Below are 26,904 nucleotides of genomic sequence, written 5' to 3'. Positions count from 1 at the left end.
TTCTTCCACTGCATTTCTCAATCTGTAATAGCTCACAAGAGAGGCAGAGGTCTGGTACAGTCAATATCTAGGTCTGGGTCATGGTTCGTGGACCTCACCAACAGCCAGTGTATTCACAGAAAACAAACCCAATGATAGCAAGGCCAAGTCCTCTATGAGTAGTTGAATAGCCATCAGCTTTCTCCTCCCTTTATGCTGGTCATTTTTTCCCCCAGCATTAGCAACGGTCTTGCTGACAAGTGTGGTTGGAATGAAACAACTCTTAGAGGTTACTGTGATTCCACACGTCTCTTATAATTTAGATTGGGCTGATGACCCTAAGAACATTATAGAAATTGAACAGCTTATGAGCATCTGGGACATTCCAATTTCAACTGATAGAAAACCAAATGTCACAGCTGTTCCTACTCCCACTTCCTACCAAGCTATTGGAATCAACTGCCTCCTCATATCAGGGCTTCTGAGCTTTAGGAGAGCAATAAAAACTTACCTTTTCCCATAAATCCTCTTGCTTAGTCTCCTTCAGCTGAACACCCAAGCATAAGACATTACCCCAACACCTTTTTAGTCCTTATCATTGTGATGGACCAATGGATCATCACATCAATCAACCCATCTCCTTCAAATTAAACAACTAACCAGTCATTTCTAACCAAATGTATACTAAATGTATGCTGAACTAGACCCACTCTATGCATGTTAACTGAAGATAAAAAACCATATATGAACTTAAGATGACCAAATTGTATGCTAAACTTGACTCTCTGTATACATGTAAATTCGTAACCCATTTTATGCATTATGTATGTAAACCTTGTAACCTGTTCTGAGCTCATTATATATAAAACCAACCAAGTAGTTGCAAGAAGGCAGTCCTGCTCCTGAGAACCTCGGAGATGGAGCAGGCCTCAGGCAGCCAGCCACCTCACATTGCTTTGTGATGCGTCATCACTGTGTTCTGGCGATAAAAAAGCCTGACGCAGCTTCTTAAAGGGGGGGAGATAATTAGATGTTCATAGCGGTTCAATATTTAGTCACGACTAGGGATACTAAGTTTAGGGCTAGTACAGTTACTGCATTGACACTATCCATTTAGTTTGGTCTACTTGGCAGTTCTAAAATAAGCAAATATGTTATCTGGTTAGTGGCTGAATATTGCAACCGTATGAATAATTTTTTGGCTTACCCACCCTTCCTCAATCATAAGCTCTTCTTATTCAGATGATATCAAGCTCTTCGGTCAGATTTATGGTCTCATACTAGCCATATTAGATTCTAGGTGGATTACAATGTAACACTTACATTATTCAAGTACAAAACAATTAAAAATTACTCATAATCATATATTCAAGCTCTATCTTCTTGTACATACCTAGTCAACACTTCCTCTAATTTATCATTTTTTATACCACTGTTTCCTTACAGATCTCATTAAAAATATGCACCAAATGTTTCAGTAAAACTCAAAAATTGTTCAAATCTGTAACAGTTTGAATTTGTTCAGGAAGCATGTTCCACCAGTAGGGCCCCTTACATAAAAATCTAGATCCTACAAGGGATTTCTGATTTAGCTCATGACTTTTTCAGTAATAGCTCAATGTAAGTTACATCCAAGCACAGTACTTATTTTCCTGAACTCAGAAGGCTTATAGTCTAAGGCAGTGGTTCCCAACCCTGTCCTGGAGGAACACCAGGCCAATTGGGTTTTCAGGCTAGCCCTAATGAATATGCATGAAGCAAATTTGCATGCCTATCACTTCCATCATATGCAAATCTCTCTCATGCATATTCATTAGGGCTAGCCTGAAAACCCGATTGGCCTGGTGTTCCTCCAGGACAGGGTTGGGAATCACTGGTCTAAGGCAGGGGTAGGCAATTCCGGTCCGCGAGAGCCAGAGCCAGGTCATGTTTTCAGGATATCCACAACGAATACGTATGAGATGGATTTGCATGCACTGCCTCCTTGAGATGCAAATCTATCTCATGCATTTTTATTGTGGATATCCTGAAAACCTGACCTGGCTCCGGCTCTCGAAAACCGGAATTGCCTACCCCTGGTCTAAGGCAGTGATTCTTAACCTTTTTTGAGTCACGGACCCCTTTAAGAATCTGATGAAAGCTATGGATCCCCCTTTCCCAGAAATATGTACATAAACACAACTTTGCATGCAATGAATATAATGTACTTTATCCAGACTTGTCTGATATATATATATTACGTACATAAAGTATTATTAAACTTTAAAGTAAACAAATCTAAAATAAAAAAAACAAACAACACTCCTTTTTTAATGCAAAAAGTAATGGCCACTCATTATAATTATGAAATACAGTCGTCTTGTCCAAATTAAAACAGATCCACTACTACTACGTTTTCACTACTACTACGTTTTCTACTACTCTCTCGTTATCTGTGAAAAAAAAGAACCAGGCTGTATAATGAATATAAATGTTAATTTTTATCTGAGCCTCACGGGACTCCCTAAAACTCATCCATGGACCCCCCCTAGGGGTCCACAGACCCCAGGTTAAGAAACCCTGGTCTAAGAGGTAATTCTATAAAGGATCTCTTAAATGTAGGCTAGAGAATGACACGGTGACAAAATTCATCACCGTTCCCGTCCCCACGGATAACCGCAGGAAATAATCCCATGTCATTTTCTAGTGTCTATTTCAACCTCAGTCCTTCGACACCAGCATTCTTCAAAGCAAAGCTTGCAGGTCAGTGGCTGTGCCCATTCATACTCTGATTCTTATGTGAGCCAAGGATAATGAAGCCATTATGACATCACTGATGTGATTGGCTCTTAGGCACTGGTGGAATGAGGCATTATGACATCACAATATCTGCTCTGGATACCAGAGACTGTCATTCTGTAGTGTCTATCTCAACCTCAAACCTTCTACACCAGCATTCTTCAAATCAAAGCTTGCGGGTCAGTGGTTGTGGCCATTCATACTCTGATTCTTCCCTCTCTCCTTAAAGAATGACATGAAGATCGTTTACCGCGGTTATTCGTGGGGACGGCAATGGTGATGAATTTTGTCACCGTGTCATTCTCTAATGTAGGCATCTCGATGCAGCATAAGGAGTAAAATAAGATCTGGGTGCCCATATTCCCTTCTAGAATACTAGCATAAATCCACATTGGTATATGTCAGATCTATGGCAGGTGAAGGTGTGCATACATTAGTGTGGCAAAGAGTGCACACAGCTTATGCATTCTCTAAGTTGCTTATGTTTATTAAGGACATGTCCGGGTTTTCCTGGACGTCTGGTGACCCTAGCTGTGGGTCCATGTTAGTCTGCCACCTGGGAGAAGTAACACATTCATGAACTGCTAATAAATGTCTAGTTGCTTCTGAATATTGTCCTGAATGGTATTTTTTATTGATGCATTCATTTTTTTCTCTCATGGTTTGTAATTCATAACTTTGTTCCTGGATACCTAGGGTTACCAGATGTCCGTATTTTCCCGGACATGTCCTCCTTTTGAGGACTTTGTCCGGGTTTTGAAAAGCCTCCTCTCAATCACGTCAGGTAGGAGGCAATCTTCACATGCGCAGATGCCACATGACGTCATTGCGTGGCATCTGCGCATGCACGGATTGCCTCCTGCCTGACCAAAGCAGGCAGCGAAGGGGGGAGTGGCAGAGCTAGGGTAGGCCTGGGGCAGAGATGGGCGGGCCTAGGGGGGGTGGGTCTAGGGTGTCCGGATTTTACAATCGTAAAATCTGGCAACCCTATGGATACCTATTGGAGAGGTGTACCAGGCCTGCTAACTACTACCCTTATGTGGATCAGGCATGTTTACAGCAACCTAATGGCTAGTGCAGTGAACTGATAACCAGTGGAACTGGGTTCTATGTCTCAGGTACAAAAAACATAGATTGTGAGTTCTCTAGGGACCGAGAAGTACCTTTATATAATATACTAGCGATGCCCCGGCGTTGCACGGGTATTTAATTATAGCAATAACACTGTAAATGGATTTAAATAAAGATACTTTATAGTGGTGAATGAAATAATTTTGTTACAGCTTTATAAAAAGTAAAATATTCAAAGTATAATGTGAAATATTTGACAAAATGAATACAATTCAACAAACACAAAAATTGATTATAAACAACATTTTTAGTTTCACCTCCAGGAGCAAGAACATATACATTCTTGGGTGAACCCACCCTTCCCACGTGTGCAGGTGGGCCGCGAGACCCCCAGAACATATCACCCCAGTTAGTGAGGGATCTGCATACCAAGTTTCGTTCAAATCGGTCCCACAGCTTCTTACATTTTTTCCATTGACTTGAATGGGTGAAATCTGATTTTCTGTTTGTAGCTCCGCCCACGTGTGCAGGTGGGCCGTGAGACCCCCAGAACATATCACCCCAAGTAGTGAGGGATCTGCATACCAAGTTTCGTTCAAATCGGTCCCACAGCTTTGTACATTTTTTCCAATGACTTGAATGGGTGAAATCTGATTTTCTGTTTGTAGCTCCACCCACGTGTGCAGGTGGGCCGCGAGACCCCCAGAACATATCACCCCTGGTAGTGAGGGATCTGCATACCAATTTACGTTCAAAGCGATCCCACAGCTTTTTACATTTTTTCCATTGACTTGAATGGGTGAAATATGATTTTCTGTTTGTAGCTCCGCCCACGTGTGCAGGTGGGCCACGAGACCCCCAGAACATATCACCCCAGGTAGTGAGGGATCTGCATACCAAATTTCGTTCAAATCGGTCCCACAGCTTCTTACATTTTTTCCATTGACTTGAATGGGTGAAATCTGATTTTCTGTTTGTAGCTCCGCCCACGTGTGCAGGTGGGTCGCGAGACCCCCAGAACATATCACCCCCGGTAGTGAGGGATCTGCATACCAATTTACGTTCAAAGCGGTCCCACAGCTTTTTACATTTTTTCCATTGACTTGAATGGGTGAAATATGATTTTCTGTTTGTAGCTCCGCCCACGTGTGCAGGTGGGCCACGAGACCCCCAGAACATATCACCCCAGGTAGTGAGGGATCTGCATACCAAATTTCGTTCAAATCGGTCCCACAGCTTCTTACATTTTTTCCATTGACTTGAATGGGTGAAATCTGATTTTCTGTTTGTAGCTCCGCCCACATGTGCAGGTGGGTCGCGAGACCCCCAGAACATATCACCCCCGGTAGTGAGGGATCTGCATACCAATTTACGTTCAAAGCGGTCCCACAGCTTTTTACATTTTTTCCATTGACTTGAATGGGTGAAATATGATTTTATGTTTGTAGCTCCGCCCACGTGTGCAGGTGGGCCGCGAGACCCCCAGAACATATCATCCCAGGTAGTGAGGAATCTGCATACCAAGTTTCGTTCAAATCGGTCAAGCCGTTTTTGCGTGATCGCGGCACATACACACACACATACACACATACATACCTCCGATTTTATATATATAGATAAACTGCTTTGATTGTATCAACATAAGAACATAACATAAGAGCATAAGAACTGCTGCTGCTGGGTCAGACTAGCGGTCCATCATGCCCATCAGTCAAAGACCAGTACCTTATTTGAGTCTATCATAGTAAGTGTGAGGATGTAAGATGCCTGCTCTGTACACTTTTCAACCTGCACTTTAGAATGATCAACTCTAATAAACTTATAAAATATGGTTACAAATTTTGGATATGCTCTATTGCCTTATTCTGTTATCATCAAATATGTTCTAATTGCTCATTTGACTTTCTTCTAGCACCCTCTGCCCCACTATCTGAGGAAGGCTCTGACATAGATTCTGAGCCTGATTTACCACTAAAGAGGAAGCAGCGTCGAAGTCGGACCACCTTCACTGTAGAGCAACTGGAAGAACTGGAGAGGGCCTTTGAGAGAACCCATTATCCTGATATTTATACACGTGAGGAGCTGGCACAAAGAGCCAAACTTACAGAGGCTCGAGTACAGGTACTCTCTTTAGGATACATAATAATAATAATAATTGTATACTTGGATAGTTCCTAAGCTTCTGAGTGAAGTTTGAATTCTTCAATGATACCAGACAAATATCTGTGTAAGAGTCATGTATAATAATAATGTTGGGCCTGATATTCAAAAATGATTTAAACAGCCAGAAGAGACTGCAGGCCATTTAAATCCCCTGTCTGCGACTAACCAGGAATTTTCAGTGGCACTTAAGCAGCTATTGCCACTAAAAAAACACAGTTAGTGACCAAGCCAAAACTGGCTATTTTGGGGTTCATTCCAGCATTTAACCAGCTAAGTATTGATTTTCAGTTCTTAACTGGCTAAGATAACCGCATAAAACACAGTGGTTTATGCAGACCATCTTATGTGTTAAGTGCTGAATATTGCACTTAACGGGTTATGTTTTCACTGGCTCAACATACCTGGAAATTCAGTGCTGGAGCTGGGCTATAACGCCGGCATTTGGCACCAAAATTCTAATTGCCGCCAGCTGAATATCGTGTCCAGTAATAGTAATAATAATAATAAATGTTAAGGTTTGACAGTCATAGCACTTGAAGAATTCCACTTTGCCATTCAGGGGTTAGGTTGCCATTAGTGATTTTTCCATAATGGTACACAGAATACAAGAAAATTATTGTTGTTGCCCAATTATGCTTGGGTAGCTTGAGGCTAAGAGAATTAAAGTGACTTATCCAAAGACAGTTTGACAGTTTGTGGAAAAAGCTAGGCTTGTAACCCGAGGACCCTGACTTTGCCCTCTGCGTATTAATCTTTATGTGATATCTTTGGCACCAAATGACATGTTTTGTTTACGTCTGGACATTTTAATTTTATGATTTTTTAATCATCTAGATTTAATAAGACACTGTGCAAGCCTGACAGCACAAATCATCTCATTGGCAAAAACACTTCTTATATATTAAATCTTAAGATGTCTTTTTCAGATCAACTTAATCATGAGGGTTTTGCAAACTTGTCCCCCCTCTTTTATGAGCTGCGTTAGTTTTTTGTATCACTAGCCACGGCTAGAATTCCTATGAGCGTTGAAACTAATACTGCCGTGGCCGGCGATATAAAAGCCTAACACGGCTTCATAAAAGGGGGCCTTGATAAGGAATTCATAAGCCAAAATAATTTCCTACTCATTCTGTAAGATGGTGCCTAAAATCAGAAGCCAGTTTTGCATGCATGTTATAGCATACACATGTATAATGCACAATTACAAATGTAAACATGAGCTATGCACTCAGTGGCATTCTATAATGTGAATGCATAACTGCCTTAATCTTTAAATGTGAGAGCGCGCACATGGGTGGAACACTGGTGGGACTTAGGTATGTCTCCCACTTATGTGCAAATCTTCTAGAATTTGTTCCATAAGACGCACCCTTATTTCCACCCCCTTTGTAGGGGTGGAAAAAGTGCGTCTTATGGAACGAAAAATACGATACTTATGAATTTCTTATTAGCAAAAAACACCCACTTTCAATTTGTGCAACATAGGATTTTCTTCTCATAGAAACATAGAAACATAGAAGATGACGGCAGATAAGGGCCATAGCCCATCAGGTCTGCCCACTCTACTGACCCACCCCCAAGTCTACTCTCCTAGGGATCCCACTCTTGGTGACAGGTTCTCTTGGCTTAACCCTCTAAGGGATCCCACATGGGCATCCCATTTGCTCTTAAATTCTTGCACGCTGTTTGCCTCGATCACCTGCACCGGGAGCTCATTCCAAGGATCAACCACTCTCTCGGTGAAGAACTATTTCCTGGTGTCGCCATGAAATTTCCCGCCCCTGAGTTTGAGCGGATGCCCTCTTGTTGTGCTTTCAAAAAAAAAACCCCTATGGCAGTATTAGAAAGGTTAATTGCTAACACTATATATCGAACACTTTGTAACAGTACATCTCAAAATGAATTCAGTTGCCATATTGTAGATATTTCATTTCATGTGTTTAATATTCCACCTTTCACAGGCAGTATTCATGTGAATATAAGTAAATATGCGCAAGAGTCTAAAGAAATTCAGATATTCTAGTAGCAGTGCTTATAGAAACAGAGAAACATGAAGACAGATAAAGGCCAAATGGCCATCCATTCTGCCCTTCCGCAGCATCCACTATCTCCTCCTTTCCTTGAGATCCCACATGCTTGTCCCACGCTTTCTTGAATTCAGACATAGGGCTAGATTCACTAAGCGCACAGATCGGATCGGATCGGATCTGATCCGTACGCGGGGGGCTGATTCACGAAGCGTCCTCATGCAAATAAAGATGCTTGGTATCACACCTCCAACCGACTGCTGAATAGCGATCCCGACGCATGTGCAGACCATCTGTAGGTGGTTAAGGCATGCATACTTTACTTGTTATAGCGAGCCCGGGTTTTAACCCGCTTTAAACCCGTGAGTTAAAACCATGGGCTCGCACTTGCGGGGGAAGGCCAAGAGAGTCGGGGCAGGGCTCGGGGCAGAGAGCAGGAGAGTTGGGGTCAGAGAGCTGGAAAGTCGGGGCAGAGAGAGCAGAAGAGTTGGGGGCAGAGAGCTGGAAAGTCGGGGCAGAGAGAGCAGGAGATGTGGAGGGATGGCTAATCCTTGAGTATATTCGAAGGCTCACTTGAGGCAGGTTTCAATTGACCTAGGAGCCCAAATAGAAGAAGGAAATTTTAATGCATGAGAAACATGCTGAATATTTCTACTTGCCAAATGCTTCTTCGTACACTGCCCTGAATTTCAAATTTCTCTGGCTTGCATAGTCTGACGGAAATATGAAATAGAATGGGCACATTAATGCTGCTATTACCTGTTCTGTATTGTGATAGCACAGTCTAATGGACAGGAGACACTGCTGTAAAGAGACGTTCCATTTCTAACGGCAGCATTTCTGATAGACAGGGCCCCTATGGAGAATATTAATTTATTTTCTGACAGGCAATTGTGTGAACAGGCTCTTCAGGATATGGATACTCTGTCTAATAAATGAAATTACTGCAACTACGCTGCACTCGGGGCAGAGAGAACAGGAGAGTCGGGGCAGAAGCAGGGTGGCAATCGGGGCTGAAGCGGGGCGGCGATCAGGGCAGAAAGCAGGAAAGTTGGGGCAGAGAGCTGGAAAGTCGGGGCAGACATATTTCTCTAAGAACCCCAAGGAAGACTTTTTTAGCCGAAACACAGACCGTGTTGGGTCTGCGTCATTTGCATTTTTCTACCTAACGGCTATATTGACTGCAATTTGTCTTGAATAACTTCATTCATTGTACATTGGCTACATAACTTGGTTTGTTTTCATGTTTGGGTAACAATAAACTTTTAATGGCCACACGCTATTTTGAAATTAACACGTAAATATTAGTGCACAAGCCATTACCACCACCTTTTTCTTAGTGCAGGTTTGTGTTTGTGGGCGCAGTGTAGGCATGTTCCATTTACACATGTATGGGAATACATCTGTGTGAAAATAACTAAATACCAAAGGGGGCATTTACTTTATTGCTTATAGTACATGCACCCTTATAAAATTACCATATACTGTATAATCATCTGTAGGTTGAGAAGTTTAGGCTGAAAATTTTAAAAACTTGGGTTGCCTTATTTACAGGTAACACCTGTAGAAGCTTAGAAAATTAAAAGTACTCGCCCACCCTTTTCCCTGTCTGCGGCATGAAAATCCAGAAATACCTCACCCGCTCACCCATCCACTGGCCATGTACCTTCAAATCTCAAATCTATTCTATAACACTGGCACTGCAGCAGTATACTGCCTAAGATCTGCTCCAGAGTGTGCTCTCTGACATATCCTGCCTATGTGGAAACAAGAAGTTGAGTCAGATCGGGTGGGACAAATCAGGTGGTGCGCTCTGGAGCAGATCTCAGACAATGTATTGCTGCAGTGCTGTCACTGTATGAAGAGATTTCAGATTTGAATGCATGTGTGTGTGTGTTGGTTGGGGGGGGCAACAACCCCCCCCCCCCAAGATTACTGCATGCTTAGATTACTGCAATCTACTTCTAACTGGTCTCCTGCAGTGTCGCCTCTCCCCCTCGCAATCTGTGCGAAACCCTGCTGCACAACTCATCTTCTTCCAACCTCGCTATGCTCATGTCACCCCTCTCCTTCAGTCACTTCCACTGGCTCCCAATCTGCCTTCACATACAGTTCAAGCTCCTATTGCTGACCTACAAGTGTGTTCATTCTGCTGATCCTCAATATCTCTCCTAATCTAATCTAATCTAATCCTTAGGTTTGTATACCGCATCATCTCCACGTTCGTAGAGCTCGACGCGGTTTACAGTAGGAGAAATAGGAAGGAACTACAACAGAGGGTTAAGAGGTAGAAGTGTGAAGAAAATTTAGAGGACTTGGGATGCCAAGATATAAAAGTTTCCTTAATTCCTAAGTTGGAGGGAGACTTACATTTTTTGAGAAAAGCCAGGTTTTCAGATGTTTGCGGAAAACTTGGAGAGAGCTCAAGTTCCGAAGAGGGGAGGTAAGGTTGTTCCAGAGCTCAGTGATTATGAAGTGGAGGGAGGTCCCTAGCTTTCCTGTGTGGGAAATGCCTTTTAGCGAGGGGAAGGATAGTTTTAATTTGTGGGAGGATCTGGTGGTATTAGGGTTTGAGGAATTCCAAGAAAGAGGGATAAAGGGAGGGAGGATACCATATAGGATTTTGAAAGTTAAACAGGCGCATTTATAATGGACCTTGGCGATTATCGGAAGCCAGTGGAGCTTGGCCAAGAGCGGGGAGACATGGTCAAATTTACTTTTGGCGAAGATGAGCTTGGCCGCGGCATTCTGAATCCGTTGGAGTCTGTGGAGGTTTTTCTTAGTTAGGCTTAAGTAGATAGAGTTGCAATAGTCCAATCTGGAGAGGATGATGGATTGGACAAGGAGGGTAAAATGTTTTTGATGGAAGCAGGATCTAACTTTCCTCAGCATGTGAAGGCTGAAAAAGCATTTTTTTACCAAGGATTGGAGGTGGTCATTGAAGGACAATGTGGAATCAATGATGATGCCCAAGGCCTTGCTCGAGAACTCAAGCTGCAGAGAGGAGCCAGAGGGTAGTGGGATGGAGGTGGGTAGGTGATCTAGTTTTGGACCGAGCCAAAGAAGTCTTGTTTTGGACTCATTCAATTTCATTTGCACAGTGTGGGCCCAGGATTGTAGGTTCATTATACAAGAGGATATGTTCTTAGACAGGTCGGTGAGGTTCGAATCGGTCTCGAGGAGGACGAGGATGTCGTCTGCATAAGTGTAAATTGTTTCAAGGGGGGATAGGTGGAGGAGTTTTAGGGAGGACATATAGATGTTGAAAAGGAAAGTGGAGAGCCTTGTGGGACTCCACAATTCGGTTTCCAGGGGGAGGATGAGGTGCCATTCATGTTAACAATGTAAGAACGAGAGCGGAGGAATTTAGAGAACCAACCTAGGACTGTGGAGTTGATACCTATCTCAGAGAGTTGGTAAACAAGAATATCATGGTGAACAATGTCGAAAGCAGCGGAAAGGTCAAATTGTAGGAGGACGGCAAACTTGTTTCGAGAGTGAAGTTGTTGAACCCTTGAAATCAGGAAAGACAGTAGGGATTCGGTGCTGAAGTTAGGACGAAAGCCATATTGATAGGGTAAAAGAATAGAGAATCTCTCTAAGTATGATGAGAGTTGGGAAGAAATGATGGACTCTAGCATCTTGGTTAGGAGAGGGATATTTGCAATTGGGCGATAGCTGGATGGTATGGAAGGGTCAAGGTCAGATTTTTTCAGTAGTGGGGTCAAGGAGAAATGGCCCGACTGAAGGGCAGAGTTTATGAGAATGGTGATAGAAGAAATAGCCTGAGCGGGAATGTTCTCGTATAGGTAGGAGGGGAATGGGTCCAAGGAGCAATTACAGGATTTCAGTTTGAGGCAGAGATTGAGGACCAGGGATTCAGATACGCGCTCAAAGGTGGTCCAGGATCTGTCAGCTGGGATAGGGTTGGAGACCATTAGGGTGGGAGTGGAATCGGTGGGCACTAGGGAATTGTAAGAGACTGAAGGAGGGAAAGAGGATCTCAAGGAAGAAACCTTCTCGTTGAAGAATTTTGCTAGAACATCGGCTGAGGGAGAGGAGGGGAGCAAGGTGGGGTCTCTTTTGGAGGTTAGGGAGCGCCAGATGTTGAATAGAGTACTGCTTTGATTGTTGGACCTGGAGATTTTGTCTCTCTTCTCTTTCCTTATACACCTCCCAGAGAACGCCGTTCCTCAGATAAGCCACTCTTAGCTTTACCCTTCTCCTCCACTGCCAGTTCCAGACTTCGTTCCTTTCATCTAGCTGCCCCCTATGTCTGGAATAAATTACCTAAGTTTGTCCATCAAGCCCCTTCCCTTGTTTAAAAGCATACTGAAATCCCTTCTTTTTGAAATACCCTTCAATCCTTAACCCTGCTCCTCTGCTCTCCAACCCAGTCAGCTGATTAACCATTCCCTTACTGTATCCATGACATCCTGTTTGTCTGTCTTGGCTGTTTAGATTGTAAACTCTTTTGAGCAGGGTCTGTTTTCTTCTTTGTGGCTCTGTACAGCGCTGCGTATGTCTGGTAGCACTATAGAAATAATTAATAGTAGTAGTAGCAGCAATGCTACTCAGAAATCAGGGCTTAGAATTTGTTCTAGTTCTACTTCAATGCATGCAAGGTCGGGGGGGGGAGGGGGCGTGCAGCAGAGAGTGCATACTGGATCTATGTGGTGGTGTGTGAGTGAGGCAGGGAGAAGGACTTGCTGACTGGGAAGGGGTGTGAGTGGGGAAGGAACAAGATAGTGTGAGTGTGTGTGGCCTTGATATATACATGGGTCACACAGATTTTGGCCACTTTTAGTCTCAAAACTGTCCTTGACTTATATATACATAAAGTTGACTATACGTGGTACTCTTTATGAGGTTAATTCCATTAAAGGGCATCTAATTTTAGGCAACAAATACAGCTATTTAAAGCCTATTAAATAAAGAAAATTAGGCATCTACTTTTCCTTATAGAATACTAGTGTAACTGGTCAAATACATGCTTTTATTGTAGGCGTGAGCCAAGGAACTGGTGTAAATGCGAGTGCCTTGATTGTGAAAGTATGACCATAGATTATATTTTTGTGTAATCTAATCTAACATAACATCATGCCTCTTAACTGCGTAACCGAAAGTTCAACGCGGTTTACAAAAGATTATACATAGCAAACAATTTCATGAAGAACAAGAAGAGTTATTTGACCAAGTGTTTTAAGAAAAGACAGGTTTTCAGCTGAGTTCTAAAACGTTTGTAAGAACAGGCTGTAAGCAGTAACGATCGAAACTCTCTTTCGTGGGAAGCTGCTTGAAATGCCAAAGTATGATCAAGAAACTTCTTACTTTTACTACCCTGTACAGATGGAAAAGTAAACAGGGCGTGAGATCTTCTACTATGGTTATAGAAAATCTACTGACCATATAAAACGGATCAGCGCCATACATAACCTCATAACAGAGACAGCCTAGCTTCAACATGACACGAGCCTCCATCTATGTGTACAAATGTATTCTTGCCCACTCTCTGTTCAAACTCTGCCCATGTGAGCACCCACCTGCAAAGTACATGCCATCGGATATTGGCACTTACTTTCAGAATAGCACATAGCCTGAAACTGCTAGTGTGGCCTAAATCTAGGTGGCTCCTTTGAGGATTATCTTCCTCATGCTGTCCTTTCCTTTCTTTTGCTGAGAAAAAGCTCTCAAAGTAAAAAAAGAGAATTACTGTACCAATATTTTAAATTGAACCATACTGACCAGTCCTAATGTGGACACTGAAAGTGGCACAAGTCAAATGAATGTGTTAGATCTAATTGGCCAGGACAAATCCCCAAATTTCAGATTACAAGAGAACACAGATTTAAGAATATAAATTCAGACTACTTCAGCTTTGAAGACAAATGTGCAATAACCACTTAAAAGTTGTTCATTTATTTTTCTAAGGCAGTGACCCAGAGTTAGCCAAAAAACAGAAGTCTACTACCATAACAGCTGTCTTAATGTGGTTTTAACCCTGTGACTTCCCCACATTCCTCAAGGCTTCCTCAGTTCCCTGGAGACCCATCATGTCTCACACTACTGCTATGATCTATAGTTTAACAAATTCCCTAGAACATCTAACATATGGACCTTTTACTTTACCCACCAGGGGAGAACGGAGAGCAGTCGATCGGTGATTAAAATACCAGAAGAAATCCTTGTTTAATGTTGGCGTCATCTTTAAAGTAGCTGCAGCTCTTTGGTGGCACATCGACATCACCCTGTAAAACAAATAATCTAGTAAAACCTCTGGGTTTAAGCATTATTTTATTGCAGAGATGCAGATAAAGCTAAACTCAATCGTGTTACTGTTTAAATCATTAGTGAGCAATGTAATGCAGATAGAAAAGTGTAGAAATGAGGAAAACTCGGGGGCCCTGACCAAGACCTCATAAAAATGAGAGAGAAACAACTCTTTAGTACCGTGTCTCTCAAACTATGGTGCGCCCTGAAGAGATTCCGGGTAGAGAATGACACGGGGACAAATTTGTCCCCGTCCCCGCAGGAACTCAATTTCCACATCCCGTCTCCACAAGTTTTGTCGCTGTCCCTGTCCCCGCTCCATTCCTGTAAGCTCTGCCTTAACCGCACAAGCCTCGAAGCTTGTGCAGATGAGGATGAAGCTTGCAGGAACAGGGCAGGGGCAGGAAAAGAACTAGCGGGGATGGGATGGGAAAATGAGTTTCCGCGGAGACGGGGAAAAATCTGTCCCCATGTCATTCTCTAATTCCGGGTGTGCTACGAGAGATTCCCAAATTTTACTTTATTTTTAAAAATTCTTATTTTTGGCTTCAAAATGAATAAAGATTTTTTTTAAAAAATTCCCTTCATAAGTATACGCTAGAATGGATGACATGTACGTTGCGTATGCAAGAGTCTGTCAATGTTATGAGCGTCTGTGTGCATAAGGATACAACTGCCTAGACAAGCATCATTCTTTGAAGTGATTGGTCCTTGAAATCCAACAAGTAATTTTATTTTTATTTTTTTATGCACTAGTTATCCTACCTTAAGCAACAAAGCAATCAAGGCTTCGTTACCATTTGGATCTTATCTTTGCGAACTTGGATTTTCAGCTCTGACAAAAATTAAATTAAAAAAAACCCAAAAAACCGATTGCAGATGGTGGATGATGAAATGCATGTTAGCTTGTTGACTGTTGAGCTATGCTTTGAGTTCATTTGCACTCAAAAACAAGCTCATCCATCGCATTGATTAGCAATTTTATTCTATCTACTTTAGTTTCACCGTTGTTCCAATTACTCATACATAGCTTAATGAGCTTTAAATAAATAACTCTCAAATTTAATTTTTTGTTGGTTTTGCAATTTTATAATTTCAATCATAATGTGCCGCGAAAAAACATTTGCTCCGTTTAGTGTGTCAGAGCTAAAAAGGTTTGAGAGACACTGCTTGAGTACCTCTGTAGTTGCAATAGATTTCTGTTTTGGTTGGAGTGGGGGAGGGGTAGCTGACAGTTGGCAAAGGAGAAAGGTAGAGAAGGTGCGCTTTAAAAAAATTTCAGTGCAGGCTAAATTAGTACGGCACATATTAACCTATGAGTTAACAGACATAAAGTTGATTAGCATGTGTTCAAATGTTCCTACCTGTATAAAAAAAACTAATTAACATAAGGCTACCACAAGGCAGAATATTTGCTGCCAGTGGAGAAAAAAATACCTCAGTGATAAAGTTTCATAAAATTAATTGTTGGAAGACAGAGGAATTTAAAATAAAAAAAAGTGTTGTTAAACTAACAGCTTAATGAAAATAGACATTTTATTTTTTAATTATATTACTGAACATTAGCATAGCAGTATGTATTTATTTTAGTGTTATGCTAAATATGATTACATAGAAATGCATGTGTATGCTTTTTATTAAATATCAAAGAAGAGACGAGTTAATTTAATCATGTATTTTTTAAACTTTATTGATTTTCAAATATTAACAGCGCAATACACATATAACTGATCATATAACAATCGAGAAATGCACTTTGAACTTACAAATATTCAAAAGCAATCATTCCCCCTCCTTTAATTAAACAAAAATACCAATGCATATAATCTTCCAATAACCTCGTTTTAATTAAAATAGTAGTGCATTCCCACCCTGGATGTGTAAGGAAATCAAACAAAAATTAAGAGAAATGACAATTATATAGAAGCAATAAAAGATGCCAATGGGCCCGACACCAAATTAAATACATTACTATGCCCTAAGAATTCAGCATTCATTTTTTCATATTTGTAACTGAAAGGAAACTTAAGTCGATCATAGTTCTTCCAATTGCATGTTATCATCTGCATGGCTGTTCCCGTCATAATTAAGAATGTATTTTTATGTTTATGTTTATTTAAGATTTGATATACCGCTCCTGCATTTTACTGACCTAAGCGGTGTACAATGTATCAAACTAAACTGAAATTAGGCACTTGAGAAATTGATGAAATGAAAGCAAAAAGTCTGATAATCAGGGAAAAGAAAAGCTAAAAGATTTTTGGTTTGCTCTGGATTCTTTCGATATTTTTCTATAAGTCTATGTAATATGCTAGTGTACCACTTCTTTGTCGTTGGCATTATTAATAAAAAAAATCTCCAGTTAAAAAAAAAAAGAGGAAAATAACCCAAAACCATTTCCTTGTGCACATCCCCAAGAAAGGGGAAGAAGTCTGGAAAGAGTAATGTAAATGATTTCGGTTTTGATCTTGGTAAGGAAAGATGGCATATTTTTGACTAGCTCCTGAGGGTCATAAAGCTAGCATTGTAGCAGTAGTCTAATAAAAAATATATCAGCTCCATCACTTAGATGACCTCTCATTCCTACGTATTTAAACAAATGACTGCTCATATTACTATGAACTGGAAATGTAGTTATATATTTTATGTAGCATGAGCCTCTCGGTACATAGGAACTAAAATTAGGAATAATCTCGAGGGCATAGTTTGTAAGAAACAGCCAGTTTCTGGAATGAATTAATTTAAACGAGGGGGGTGCTCCCCAAATTTGGCCTTGAGAGCCACAAACCAGCCTGGATTTCTGAATTTCCACAACGAATATGCATGAGTTCTGTTTCCAGGCACTGCATCTATGTTATGCAAACTTCGTAGTCATTGAAAATCCTGAAATCCTGATTGGCTTGCAGCCCTCATGGAGTGGATTTGGGGATTCCGACCTGATTTAAAGAATGCAGTATTCTGTAGCATGAAGAGTAAGGGGCTCGTAACAATAGATCAGCATTAAAGAGGCACAGTGGGGCTAAAGCTACAGCCTCTGCACCCTGAGGTTATGGGTTCAAACCCCACACTGCTCCTTGTGACCCTGGGCAAGTCACTTAAACCTCCACTGTCCCAGGTACATTAGACAGACTGTAAGCCCGCTGGGACAGATGCGGAAAAATGTTTGAGTATCTGTTTGTAAATTGTTTAATACGCCTTGTCCATGCAGAATATCAAATCCCATTCCCTTTCTCTTTAAAATTGGAAGCATTAGTTAGAGACCAGCAACATCACAAACAAGGAATGCAACCTAATCTGCATTGTGATTTACTCATGGAAATCAAGGTTGAGTAACATAAAATGAAGTATAGTTATATTTATAAAGAAACTAACACTGGGTTTTACTAAATGGCACTATAGGTTTTTAGCATGGGTTGGCGAGGTGAATGCTCCAACGCTCGTAGGAATCCCGAAGATAATAATGAACTTGTTGCTCAGTTTTTGCTAAGGAAAACCCAGGAACAGACTTGCCTATGCAAGCTGAGCCCCAGAGTCAAGCTGGGTAGAGGTAGAACCAGCTGAAATTCACAAAGGCAGCCTTTCTTTTCTCAGATCTGGACGAAGCAACAGATGTTGCAAAGACCAAATAAAAGTATTAGAAGAGGATGAGCATGCCGAACAGAGTTAAGTAAAAAGGATTCCTCCTTTATTCTATAATTTGTGGTTAAAAAAAAATCAATCTGTAACGACACATACAAAATGCCATCTGAGTGGAGCTCACCAGCTGGCAAGAAGCTTTTGCAAAGTGTAGACAGTGGAGTCAAAATTTGAATCGGGGCATTTAGCAGATAATTGCAAACATTTTATTTTGTCCTTGTTGTCTTGTTGTTCCCTTTCCAATAAAAATGATTTACAAAAACAAAATGATATTCTGCATATCCTACAATTCGGTGTGGATTACAAATTATTCAGGTACTCAAGCATTTTCCCCTAACTGTCCTGGTGGGCTCCCACTCTATCTAATGTACCTGGGGCAATGGGGATTAAGGGCTCCTTTTACAAAGGTGCGCTAGCGTTTTTAGCGCACGTACCGGATTAGCACGCGCTACCCGAAAAACTACCGCCTGCTCAAGAGGAGGCGGTAGCGGTTAGCACGCGTGACAATTTAGTGCATGCTATTCCGTGCGTTAAGGCCCTAATGCACCTTTGTCAAAGGAGCCCTAAGTGATTTGCCCAGGGTCACAAGGAACAGTGTGGGATTTGAACCCACAACCTCAGGATGCCACGGCTGTAGCTCTAACAACTGCACCACACCCTCTCACAAATTATAGCTATATTCAATGGTGCTACGGAAACAATTCTATGACAGGCAGCCAAATATTAGGTGCCACAGACTATGGGCTTATTCTATAAGAACATGTGGAGGGGCATCGAGATTTCCTGTTCAAAAATATGTAAGAAGAACATCCCTTATGCTGAAGATGTCCATCCTGAGCAACCGCTTTAAAAACTAAGGACTCCTTTTACAAAGCCCTGGAGAGGTAAATGCTCCGACGCTCGTAGAAATCCTATGAACATTTATCTCACCGGTCCATGGTAGAAAGCTCTACTGAGGCTTTTTAAAAGCCAGTGTAAAATGTTTAAATTATAAGGGGGTGGGGTAGAAACAAGGCATAGAAAGATCTTTCTGGCAGCATTCTTATGAAAATGGCCACACAGAGGAATGGAGGAGTAGACCACAAGGTAGAGTCCATACATACCTTAAATGTAAGCCAGAACATATGCAAATTACGATGATTCCTTTTGCCTAAAGCTAGGTAGCTTGTTATAGAGCAGGGGTCTCAAAGTCCCTCCTTGAGGGCCGCAATCCAGTCGGATTTTCAGGATTTCCCCAATGAATATGCATGAGATCTAGGTGCATGCACTGCTTTCAATGCATATTCATTGGGGAAATCCTGAAAACCCGACTGGATTGTGGCCCTCAAGGAGGGACTTTGAGATCCCTGTTATAGAGTTACCTCTATGTATAGATGGTTATTTTAGAAACTCTATTAATAACTTGCTTGTGTAAATCCCAACATTTACACAAGCAAATGAAATAAATGTAGAAACCCTGATTTTAGCCAAAATTTTTATGGTGCAGATTGAGAATTTGAGTGCAAAGAAGTCCAACAGGGAAACAAGACCCATGGGAAAAAAACCCCCCAACAACCAAAACCGAGAGCGGGATTGAACAATGCACTTCCAATGAAGAGCCAGGAGAATAAAATAGTTTATTACGTGAGTCCCGCCACTATGAAGCGACATCAGAAGGGAGCCAAGGCCAGAGCAAGCAGAAGGTGGGAAATGCTGCTTGCGCCGGCAAACTTTTCAAGAGATACCATGGGGGAGGGGGGTGGAGAGGAAGAGAGGTACCGGCGCCCCTAAGATGGTGCCCGGGGTTGTTTTCCCCACCCCCCTTACTACGCTACTGGACATCATCGTAAATGAGCAGTACTAATGCAGGATTTGGGCCGAACAGCCTTTGCTATGATGAGTCCCTATTCAGCTTTAGGCTCAGGAAGAGGTAGGTAAATGGGTACACCTAATGCGTCATTTACACGTACAGCTTGCAGTATTCTATAAGCTGCCTGCATAAACGTTGACCACGCCTAAGACACATCCCTTTCCGGTGAACACCCCTTTGCAATCACATGCTAGGCCATTTTAGTATGTATTTAAAGAACAGTGGTTAGGTGTGCAGGGGGGAAGAGAGCTGAGATACTGGGCGCAATGGAGGGGGTGAGAAAAAAAGGAAGAGGCTGGATTATGCATAGGAGATGGTAGAGACTTGAGCCCACCCTTGGGGGAGGGGCACACAACTGAAGGTTCATCTGGGGCTTCAGAAGCCCTTGGGCTGGTCCTGCATTTTTCCTAAACCTTTCATGTTCTATCCCCTTTTTGGTGTGAGTACATAAACAATGGAAACCTTGTCTCCATCACGAGGGAGCTATAATATAAACACTTCTTTATAAAGTCACATCGAATTCCCTCTTTCCATTAAAATAAATGAGTACACTCCCATAAATGGGTTCTGTTCTGTGCCAAATACCCTCTGTCATTGTTTGACTCGTTTGGATGGAGTGACTGCTTCTGACCTTCACAAATAAACTGAAAAGAGATATTTTTTTTCCATTCCGTGCATGCAGGGCAAAGATTTTATGTAAATACTGCCGTTAGTATTATTAGATGTGAACTGTATTAAAGGCACATGTGATATAGACTTGTCCCTCGGTATCAAATAAAGTTGGAACCAGCAACTATGTATGCTTTAAAAACACTTTAGAAGAGGAAAATGTGCTTTCTGTAACAAATTATGCCCTTAAATTTGTACAGGCCAAAAGCACTTAAGCACTTACATACGAGATACGTAGGAGGTACAGTAATTTATAACTAGATCTCTTCCTTTCACAGAAATGGAAAAGATTCTGGATATTACCTTTGATGCCAAGCCTACCTTCAAGCCTCGAATGGTTTCTGTGGTCAGAGGCTCTTTTTTTCGCATTTTGTCGCATCTTAGCTATCCTGCCATATCTCCCTTTCTCACTCGTTAGAACACTTCTCTGCCTTGTCAATTTGTGTATGATCTACTGTAAAACTCTTTATGCTGGTCTTCCACTATACACTCCCAAACATTTTCAATTGGTCCAATCTACTGCAACCAAGCTCCTACATAATGCTCAAAGTTTTGCCCATGTCACACCCCTCCTAATGCATAAGCCTTAGCTACTGATCTCTACATGCACTGATTTCAAACTGCTCTACCTAGTGTATAAAGGCCACGCCCCCACAGCCCATTCCTACCTCAGTGCAGTCACACCCGCCTTGCATATGTGAATGCAATAGCTTACACCCCCTGAGTTTTCCAATTGTGGGTTTTGAACTCAGACTATAATTTGAGTGGTTTGTTCTTATATCACTGTAGTCCTTTTTTCCTTTTAATGATGGAGTTCCTTTATTTATTTTGTATTTTGAATTGTACATCGCTTGGACCTACTTATCAGTATATGTGGTATAAAAAGTTTTAATACACATACAATTAGAACTTCTTATGTGCCCAAATGCACTACATACTCTTCTATAGGGTAGTGTGTAAGTGCCACGGTGCATAATTATGAGGGTGTGTACTTGTGGGTGGAGCATGGATGGGCCATGGATGTGGTGCCAGCTTATAGAATGCATGTAATGCATGGTGCACTTTATGCCAGCTTATGCCAACCACAAAGCTGGCATAAGTGGTCATGCCTCAATGTAGCCACATTGATGTTGACTTGTGCTAGTATTCTATAATGGAATCTTGGCACCAAGGCGGACTTGGTGCTCAGAGTGTGGTATCGAGACACCTGACATATAGAACTGCTTTGACAGACTAGCAGAACAGGTGTAGCTCCTAAAGCAGGTATGTAAATTATGATTGCCCATGTTCTATCCAAAGGCTGATTTTGACGGCCGACTAAAATGTGGCTGCCGATCTTGTCTCAATCATGCAACAGCGCCGTATCGTACCTCCAGGAAAGATAGGCACCAAAAATGTAGACCAGGGTTTTCCAGGCTTACATTTACGGCACAGTCTTTGACATGAATCGTGCCTACGTAGGTACTTTATGGCGTTAGCCATGCCCATAGTGGCATTAGGCACCAGTAGGCATTTTAAATTTAAAGTTATTTGCCATTGCAAACAGCATTTCCCCATTAACATAGGCGCTAGTAGGACACCTACTGGCGCCTAAGTCAAGGCATTGTTTGTAGAATTTTCCCCAAACTCTGCCCCTTAACACACCTACATTTCAGTTGCACAAAAGTGTCCATCTTTTTCTCAACGTGAGCACTTTTGCATGTGTAACTCCTGAAGTAATCTTAAAATGTCCTTTCAGCATTAAAAAATTCTTTAGAAAATTTCTTTAAAATTTTTATAACAGGTCACCTAGATGGGATGACAAGTAGATGCCTATTTTTAGCCTATTTTATAAAGGCACATGTGTCTTTATAAAATTATCTGAGAAATTCTGCAGAAATTGCAGCTATATTGAAACCACCTATAGTTTATAGATCATTCACTTATAGCCCACCTTTATCAAAGTGGGTTACAAAAGTACACACATGTATAATATTAATTACAAACATCCACAGATAACAAACAATTGCAAAACCCTCCCCATAAGCACATCATCCAGCGTCAAACTAAAAAATATAAGTGCTCAACACTCATATTTCATTTTGCAAAATAGATATCGCTTTAATAATTTAAAAAATATATTCAAATCTCTTTGTTGTCTAATGTATAGTGGAATATTATTCCAAGTATCAGGACTGATACATGAAAAGGAACCTACTCTCGTCGTATACAGTTTCATTTGCTTTATGGTTGGTATATTCAGATCCCCACTGTTGGTTCAACGTAAGGTTCGAGAATACGTATATGGGGATACACTATCGACCAAGTATCTCGGTGCCATCCGATGAACACATGAATATGTCAGCAACAGCAATTTGTACCGTATGCTATATTCTATTTTTAACCAGTACAATTTGACGTAATCAAGCTCGAGAAATGGGCATCGACATGGCAAATGAGGTTCAACGTGGATAAGTGTAAAGTGATGCATGTCAGTAACAAAAATCTCATGCACGAATACAGGATGTCCGGGGCGGTACTTGGAGAGACCTCTCAGGAAAGAGACTTGGGAGTTCTGATTGACAAGTCGATGAAGCTGTCTGCACAATGCGTGGCGGCAGCGAAAAGGGAGAACAGAATGCTAGGAATGATAAAGAAGGGGATCACGAACAGATCAGAGAAGGTTATCATGCTGCTGTACTGGGCCATGGTGTGCCCTCACCTAGAGTACTGTGCCCAGCACTGGTCACCATACATGAAGAAGGACACGGTGCTACTCGAAAGGGCCCAGAGAAGAGCAACTAAAATGACTGATTAGAGAATGATTAGAGAAACTGAGCCTCTTCTCCCTTGAAAAGAGGAGACTGAGAGGGGACATGATCGAAACATTCAAAATACTGAAGGGAATAGACTTAGCAGATAAAGACAGATTGTTCACCCTCTCCAAGGTAGAGAGAACGAGAGGGCACTTTCTAAAGTTGAAAGGGGATAGATTCCTAGTCGTGTGCAGGGACATAGTTTGGGCAGAGTATTGGTAGAGTCACGATACAAGCATGGTCTTTATTGTACATGCATATATTGACACCAGCTCCTGAACAATAAGAACATAAGAATTGCCGCTGCTGGGTCAGACCAGTGGTCCATCGTGCCCAGAAGTCTGCTCACATGGTGGCCCCCAGGTCAAAGACCAGTGCTCTAAATGAGTCCAGCCTCACCTGCATACGTTCCAGTTTAGCAGAAACTTATCCAACTTTGTCTTGAATCCCTTGAGGATGTTTTCCCCTATAACAGACTCCAGAAGAGCGTTCCGGTTTTCTACCACTCTCTGGGTGAAGAAGAACTTCCTTACTTTCTCCGCTGCTGGGTCAGACCAGTGGTCCATCGTGCCCAGAAGTCTGCTCACATGGTGGCCCCCAGGTCAAAGACCAGTGCTCTAAATGAGTCCAGCCTCACCTGCATACGTTCCAGTTTAGCAGAAACTGGTGTCAATATATGCATGTACTTCCGTAAGGAAGTTCTTCTTCACCCAGAGAGTGGTAGAAAACCGGAACGCTCTTCCGGAGTCTGTTATAGGGGAAAACATCCTCAAGGGATTCAAGACAAAGTTGGATAAGTTTCTGCTAAACTGGAACGTATGCAGGTGAGGCTGGACTCATTTAGAGCACTGGTCTTTGACCTGGGGGCCACCATGTGAGCAGACTGCTGGGCACGATGGACCACTGGTCTGACCCAGCAGCGGCAGTTCTTATGTTCTTATTGCTCAGGAGCTGGTGTCAATATATGCATGTACAATAAAGACCATGCTTGTATCGTGACTCTACCAATACTCTGCCCAAACTATGTCCCTGCACACGACTAGGCTAAACTCACAAGTATGCAGGCAGTTGTCACCACAAAAACTTATATATGGGGGAAATTTTGTGTTATTTTACATGTATATAATGCCATGCATGTGCCTTCATAAAATTGCCAATATTAAAATAAAACAAAACAGGAGAAGGAACTAGCAAAGATGTATCTTATCGCTCCTCCTTATAACTTTAACACAAAAAGGATTTTTATCAGATCCTCAGAGGTAAGGAGACAATCAGCCCAAATGCATATTCATAAAACAAGGACACTCTCGTAATTTGTCATTGTTCTGGTAATAGTTCTTCTACTGCCTCAAAATTCACAAAACTTTCTTTATCCATAAAGCCAAAGCAAAAGAAACAAGGATCATGTTTCACTATGAAGCTTATCCTGCAAAACTAACAGGCTCGATGGTGGTTTGTAACATAATACCGCCGATGAGGCAAAACATGTCGGCAAGCCCCAAGCCGAAAGAATAACAAATCTGAACAGATAAGTGCCTATCTTTCAGGTGTCAGGTCAAAAGCGCGCCGGGACAAAGGCGCGAGCAGACAACTGAGCGCAGCGTGGAGGCGCGCGCCGAAGAAAAAGACTGTTTTTAGGGGCTACGACAGGGGGTGTGGGGGGGAATCCCCCTACTTTACTTAATACAGATTGCGCCGCATTGTGGGGGCGTTGTGGGGGGTTTGGGGGGTTATAACCCCCCACATTTTACTGAAAACTTAACTTTTTCCCTGTTTTTAGGGAAAAAGTTACGTTTTCACTAAAATGTGGGGGGTTACAACCCCCCAAACCCCCCACAACGCCGCCACGATATGTATTAAGTAAAGTGGGGGGGGGCTCCCCAACAAAACCCCCCGTCGCAGCCCCTAAAAACAGTTTTTTTCTTCGGCGCGCGCCTCCATCTTGCGCTCAGTTGTCGGCGCGCGCCTTTGTCTTCCGCGTTACTGTCTATGAACCATCTTTCATGGCTACAGGTTTTAAAGTATTATTAAAAAAATATAACTAAAAAGTATTTATAAGAAATAGTAAAAAATAAAAGTAAAAGATAAAAGGGTCAATGACGATTTAAGCAGTACTCCTAAAAATTGATGAAGGACTACTGCGCTTGATTCCGAAGATCCTAAGTAGTGAAATAAATTGGATGAAGTTAATAGATGATTGCAAATTGACTTGACATATATCACTATGACGCTGTGCAGAGGAAATCTCTTTTCTGGCTAAATTGTTCTCTCCATGCAGCCTTTTTGAATTTTAAGAATGGTATATTGTTTATAAAATGATTTCTATATCAAGTAATTTTATAAAACATTATCCTAATGTATATCTTATTTTACATATGAAAAATATCTTGGTTATGTGCATGTGCCAAAGAGATCACATGTGCTTTTATACGCATTATCCATAGACATTCCTAGGGGGTATAACTTGAGCAAAGCAGGGGTATGCATGTATTTAGTTCCTAATTTTGTATAGTGCACCACAATTTAGACACCAATTAGGTACATAAATTTTTGTGCAGAACTGCAAAGGGGATGAACATGGGGAGCGAAGCATGGGTGGACTGTGTGTGTGGGGGTGAGGGGTATTTGGCTGCCAAACGTATAGAATCCTGTAATTGCATGCCTAAGAGCCCACATTTAGGTGCTGACATATACACTTACCCCCTCTTTTACAAAGGTGCGCTAAGCTTTTTAGCGCGCGCTAAACGCTAACGCGTGCATGTTATCCTATGGACACGTTAGCGGTTAGCGCATGCGTTGATTTAGCGTGCGCTAAATCTGCGCTAAAACGCGTAGCGTAAAAGAGGGCCTTGATTTTTGAATGGTGTAAGGGCAGGTACCTAAATATTGGCACCCAAATGCCAACTTACCCCCTCTTTTACTAAGGTACACTAACCGATTAGCGCGCGCTAAACACCAATGTATCCATAGACTAACATGCCCTATTAGCGTTTAGCACGCGCTAATCGGTTAGCACACCTTAGTAAAAAGAGGGCCTTGATTTTTGTATGGTGTAAGGGCAGGTACCTAAATATTGGCACCCAAATGCCAACTTACCCCCTTTTTTACTAAGATACGCTAACTGATTAGCACACGCTAATCGAATTAGCACACGCTAAACTCCAACGCATCCATAGACTAACATGCACGCTTTAGCGTTTAGCACGCGCTAATCGGTTAGCACACCTTAGTAAAAAGAGGGCCTTAGGCTCTATACTATAACAGAATCTGGGCACCCAGATGCCATTATATAATACTATCTTAGCATGCAGATTTTGGGTGATAATTTTTAGCACCCTTTATAGAATTGCCCATCTTAGAGTGCACACTCACATTTGCTTCTGCCTCAGGGCTGGCGGTAGTGCTTGTAGGAGCATTTGTGCAACAAAGGGGAGCTGTTCTTGGAACTTATTTTGGGACGACACATGGGCACCTAGGTCTGGATTTTCTATATGGTGCCGATATCGTCAGCCATCTACAGAGTGGCCGCCGATTGCGTGTCAGTCACGCAATGGCACCGTATAGAGAATCATGCCTCTGGGAGAGATAGGAGCTGGAAATGTAGGCCAGGGTTTTCCAGGCCTACATTTCTGGCGCCTATCTTTGTTGTGAATCGCACTGACGTAGG

The 26,904-nt window shown here is 41.9% G+C and overlaps 1 protein-coding gene across 3 annotated transcripts in view; it reads left to right on the top strand.

Annotated features, from left to right (window-relative positions):
• The window catches only part of PAX3 (paired box 3), a 203,649-nt gene that overhangs the window by 122,947 nt on the left and 53,798 nt on the right, over positions 1-26,904 (top strand). For all 3 annotated transcript variants that reach the window (XM_033958762.1, XM_033958760.1, XM_033958761.1), the window contains one exon: positions 5,741-5,949. In XM_033958762.1, the coding sequence (XP_033814653.1) occupies positions 5,741-5,949 (209 nt within the window). The remainder of the gene's footprint in view (positions 1-5,740; positions 5,950-26,904) is intronic.

The sequence above is a fragment of the Geotrypetes seraphini genome, chromosome 9, assembly GCF_902459505.1.
Source record: "Geotrypetes seraphini chromosome 9, aGeoSer1.1, whole genome shotgun sequence".
Classification (NCBI taxonomy): Eukaryota; Metazoa; Chordata; class Amphibia; order Gymnophiona; family Dermophiidae; genus Geotrypetes; species Geotrypetes seraphini.
The sequence above is the reverse complement of the archived record's forward strand: the minus strand, read 5'-3'. Positions and strand labels throughout refer to the sequence as shown.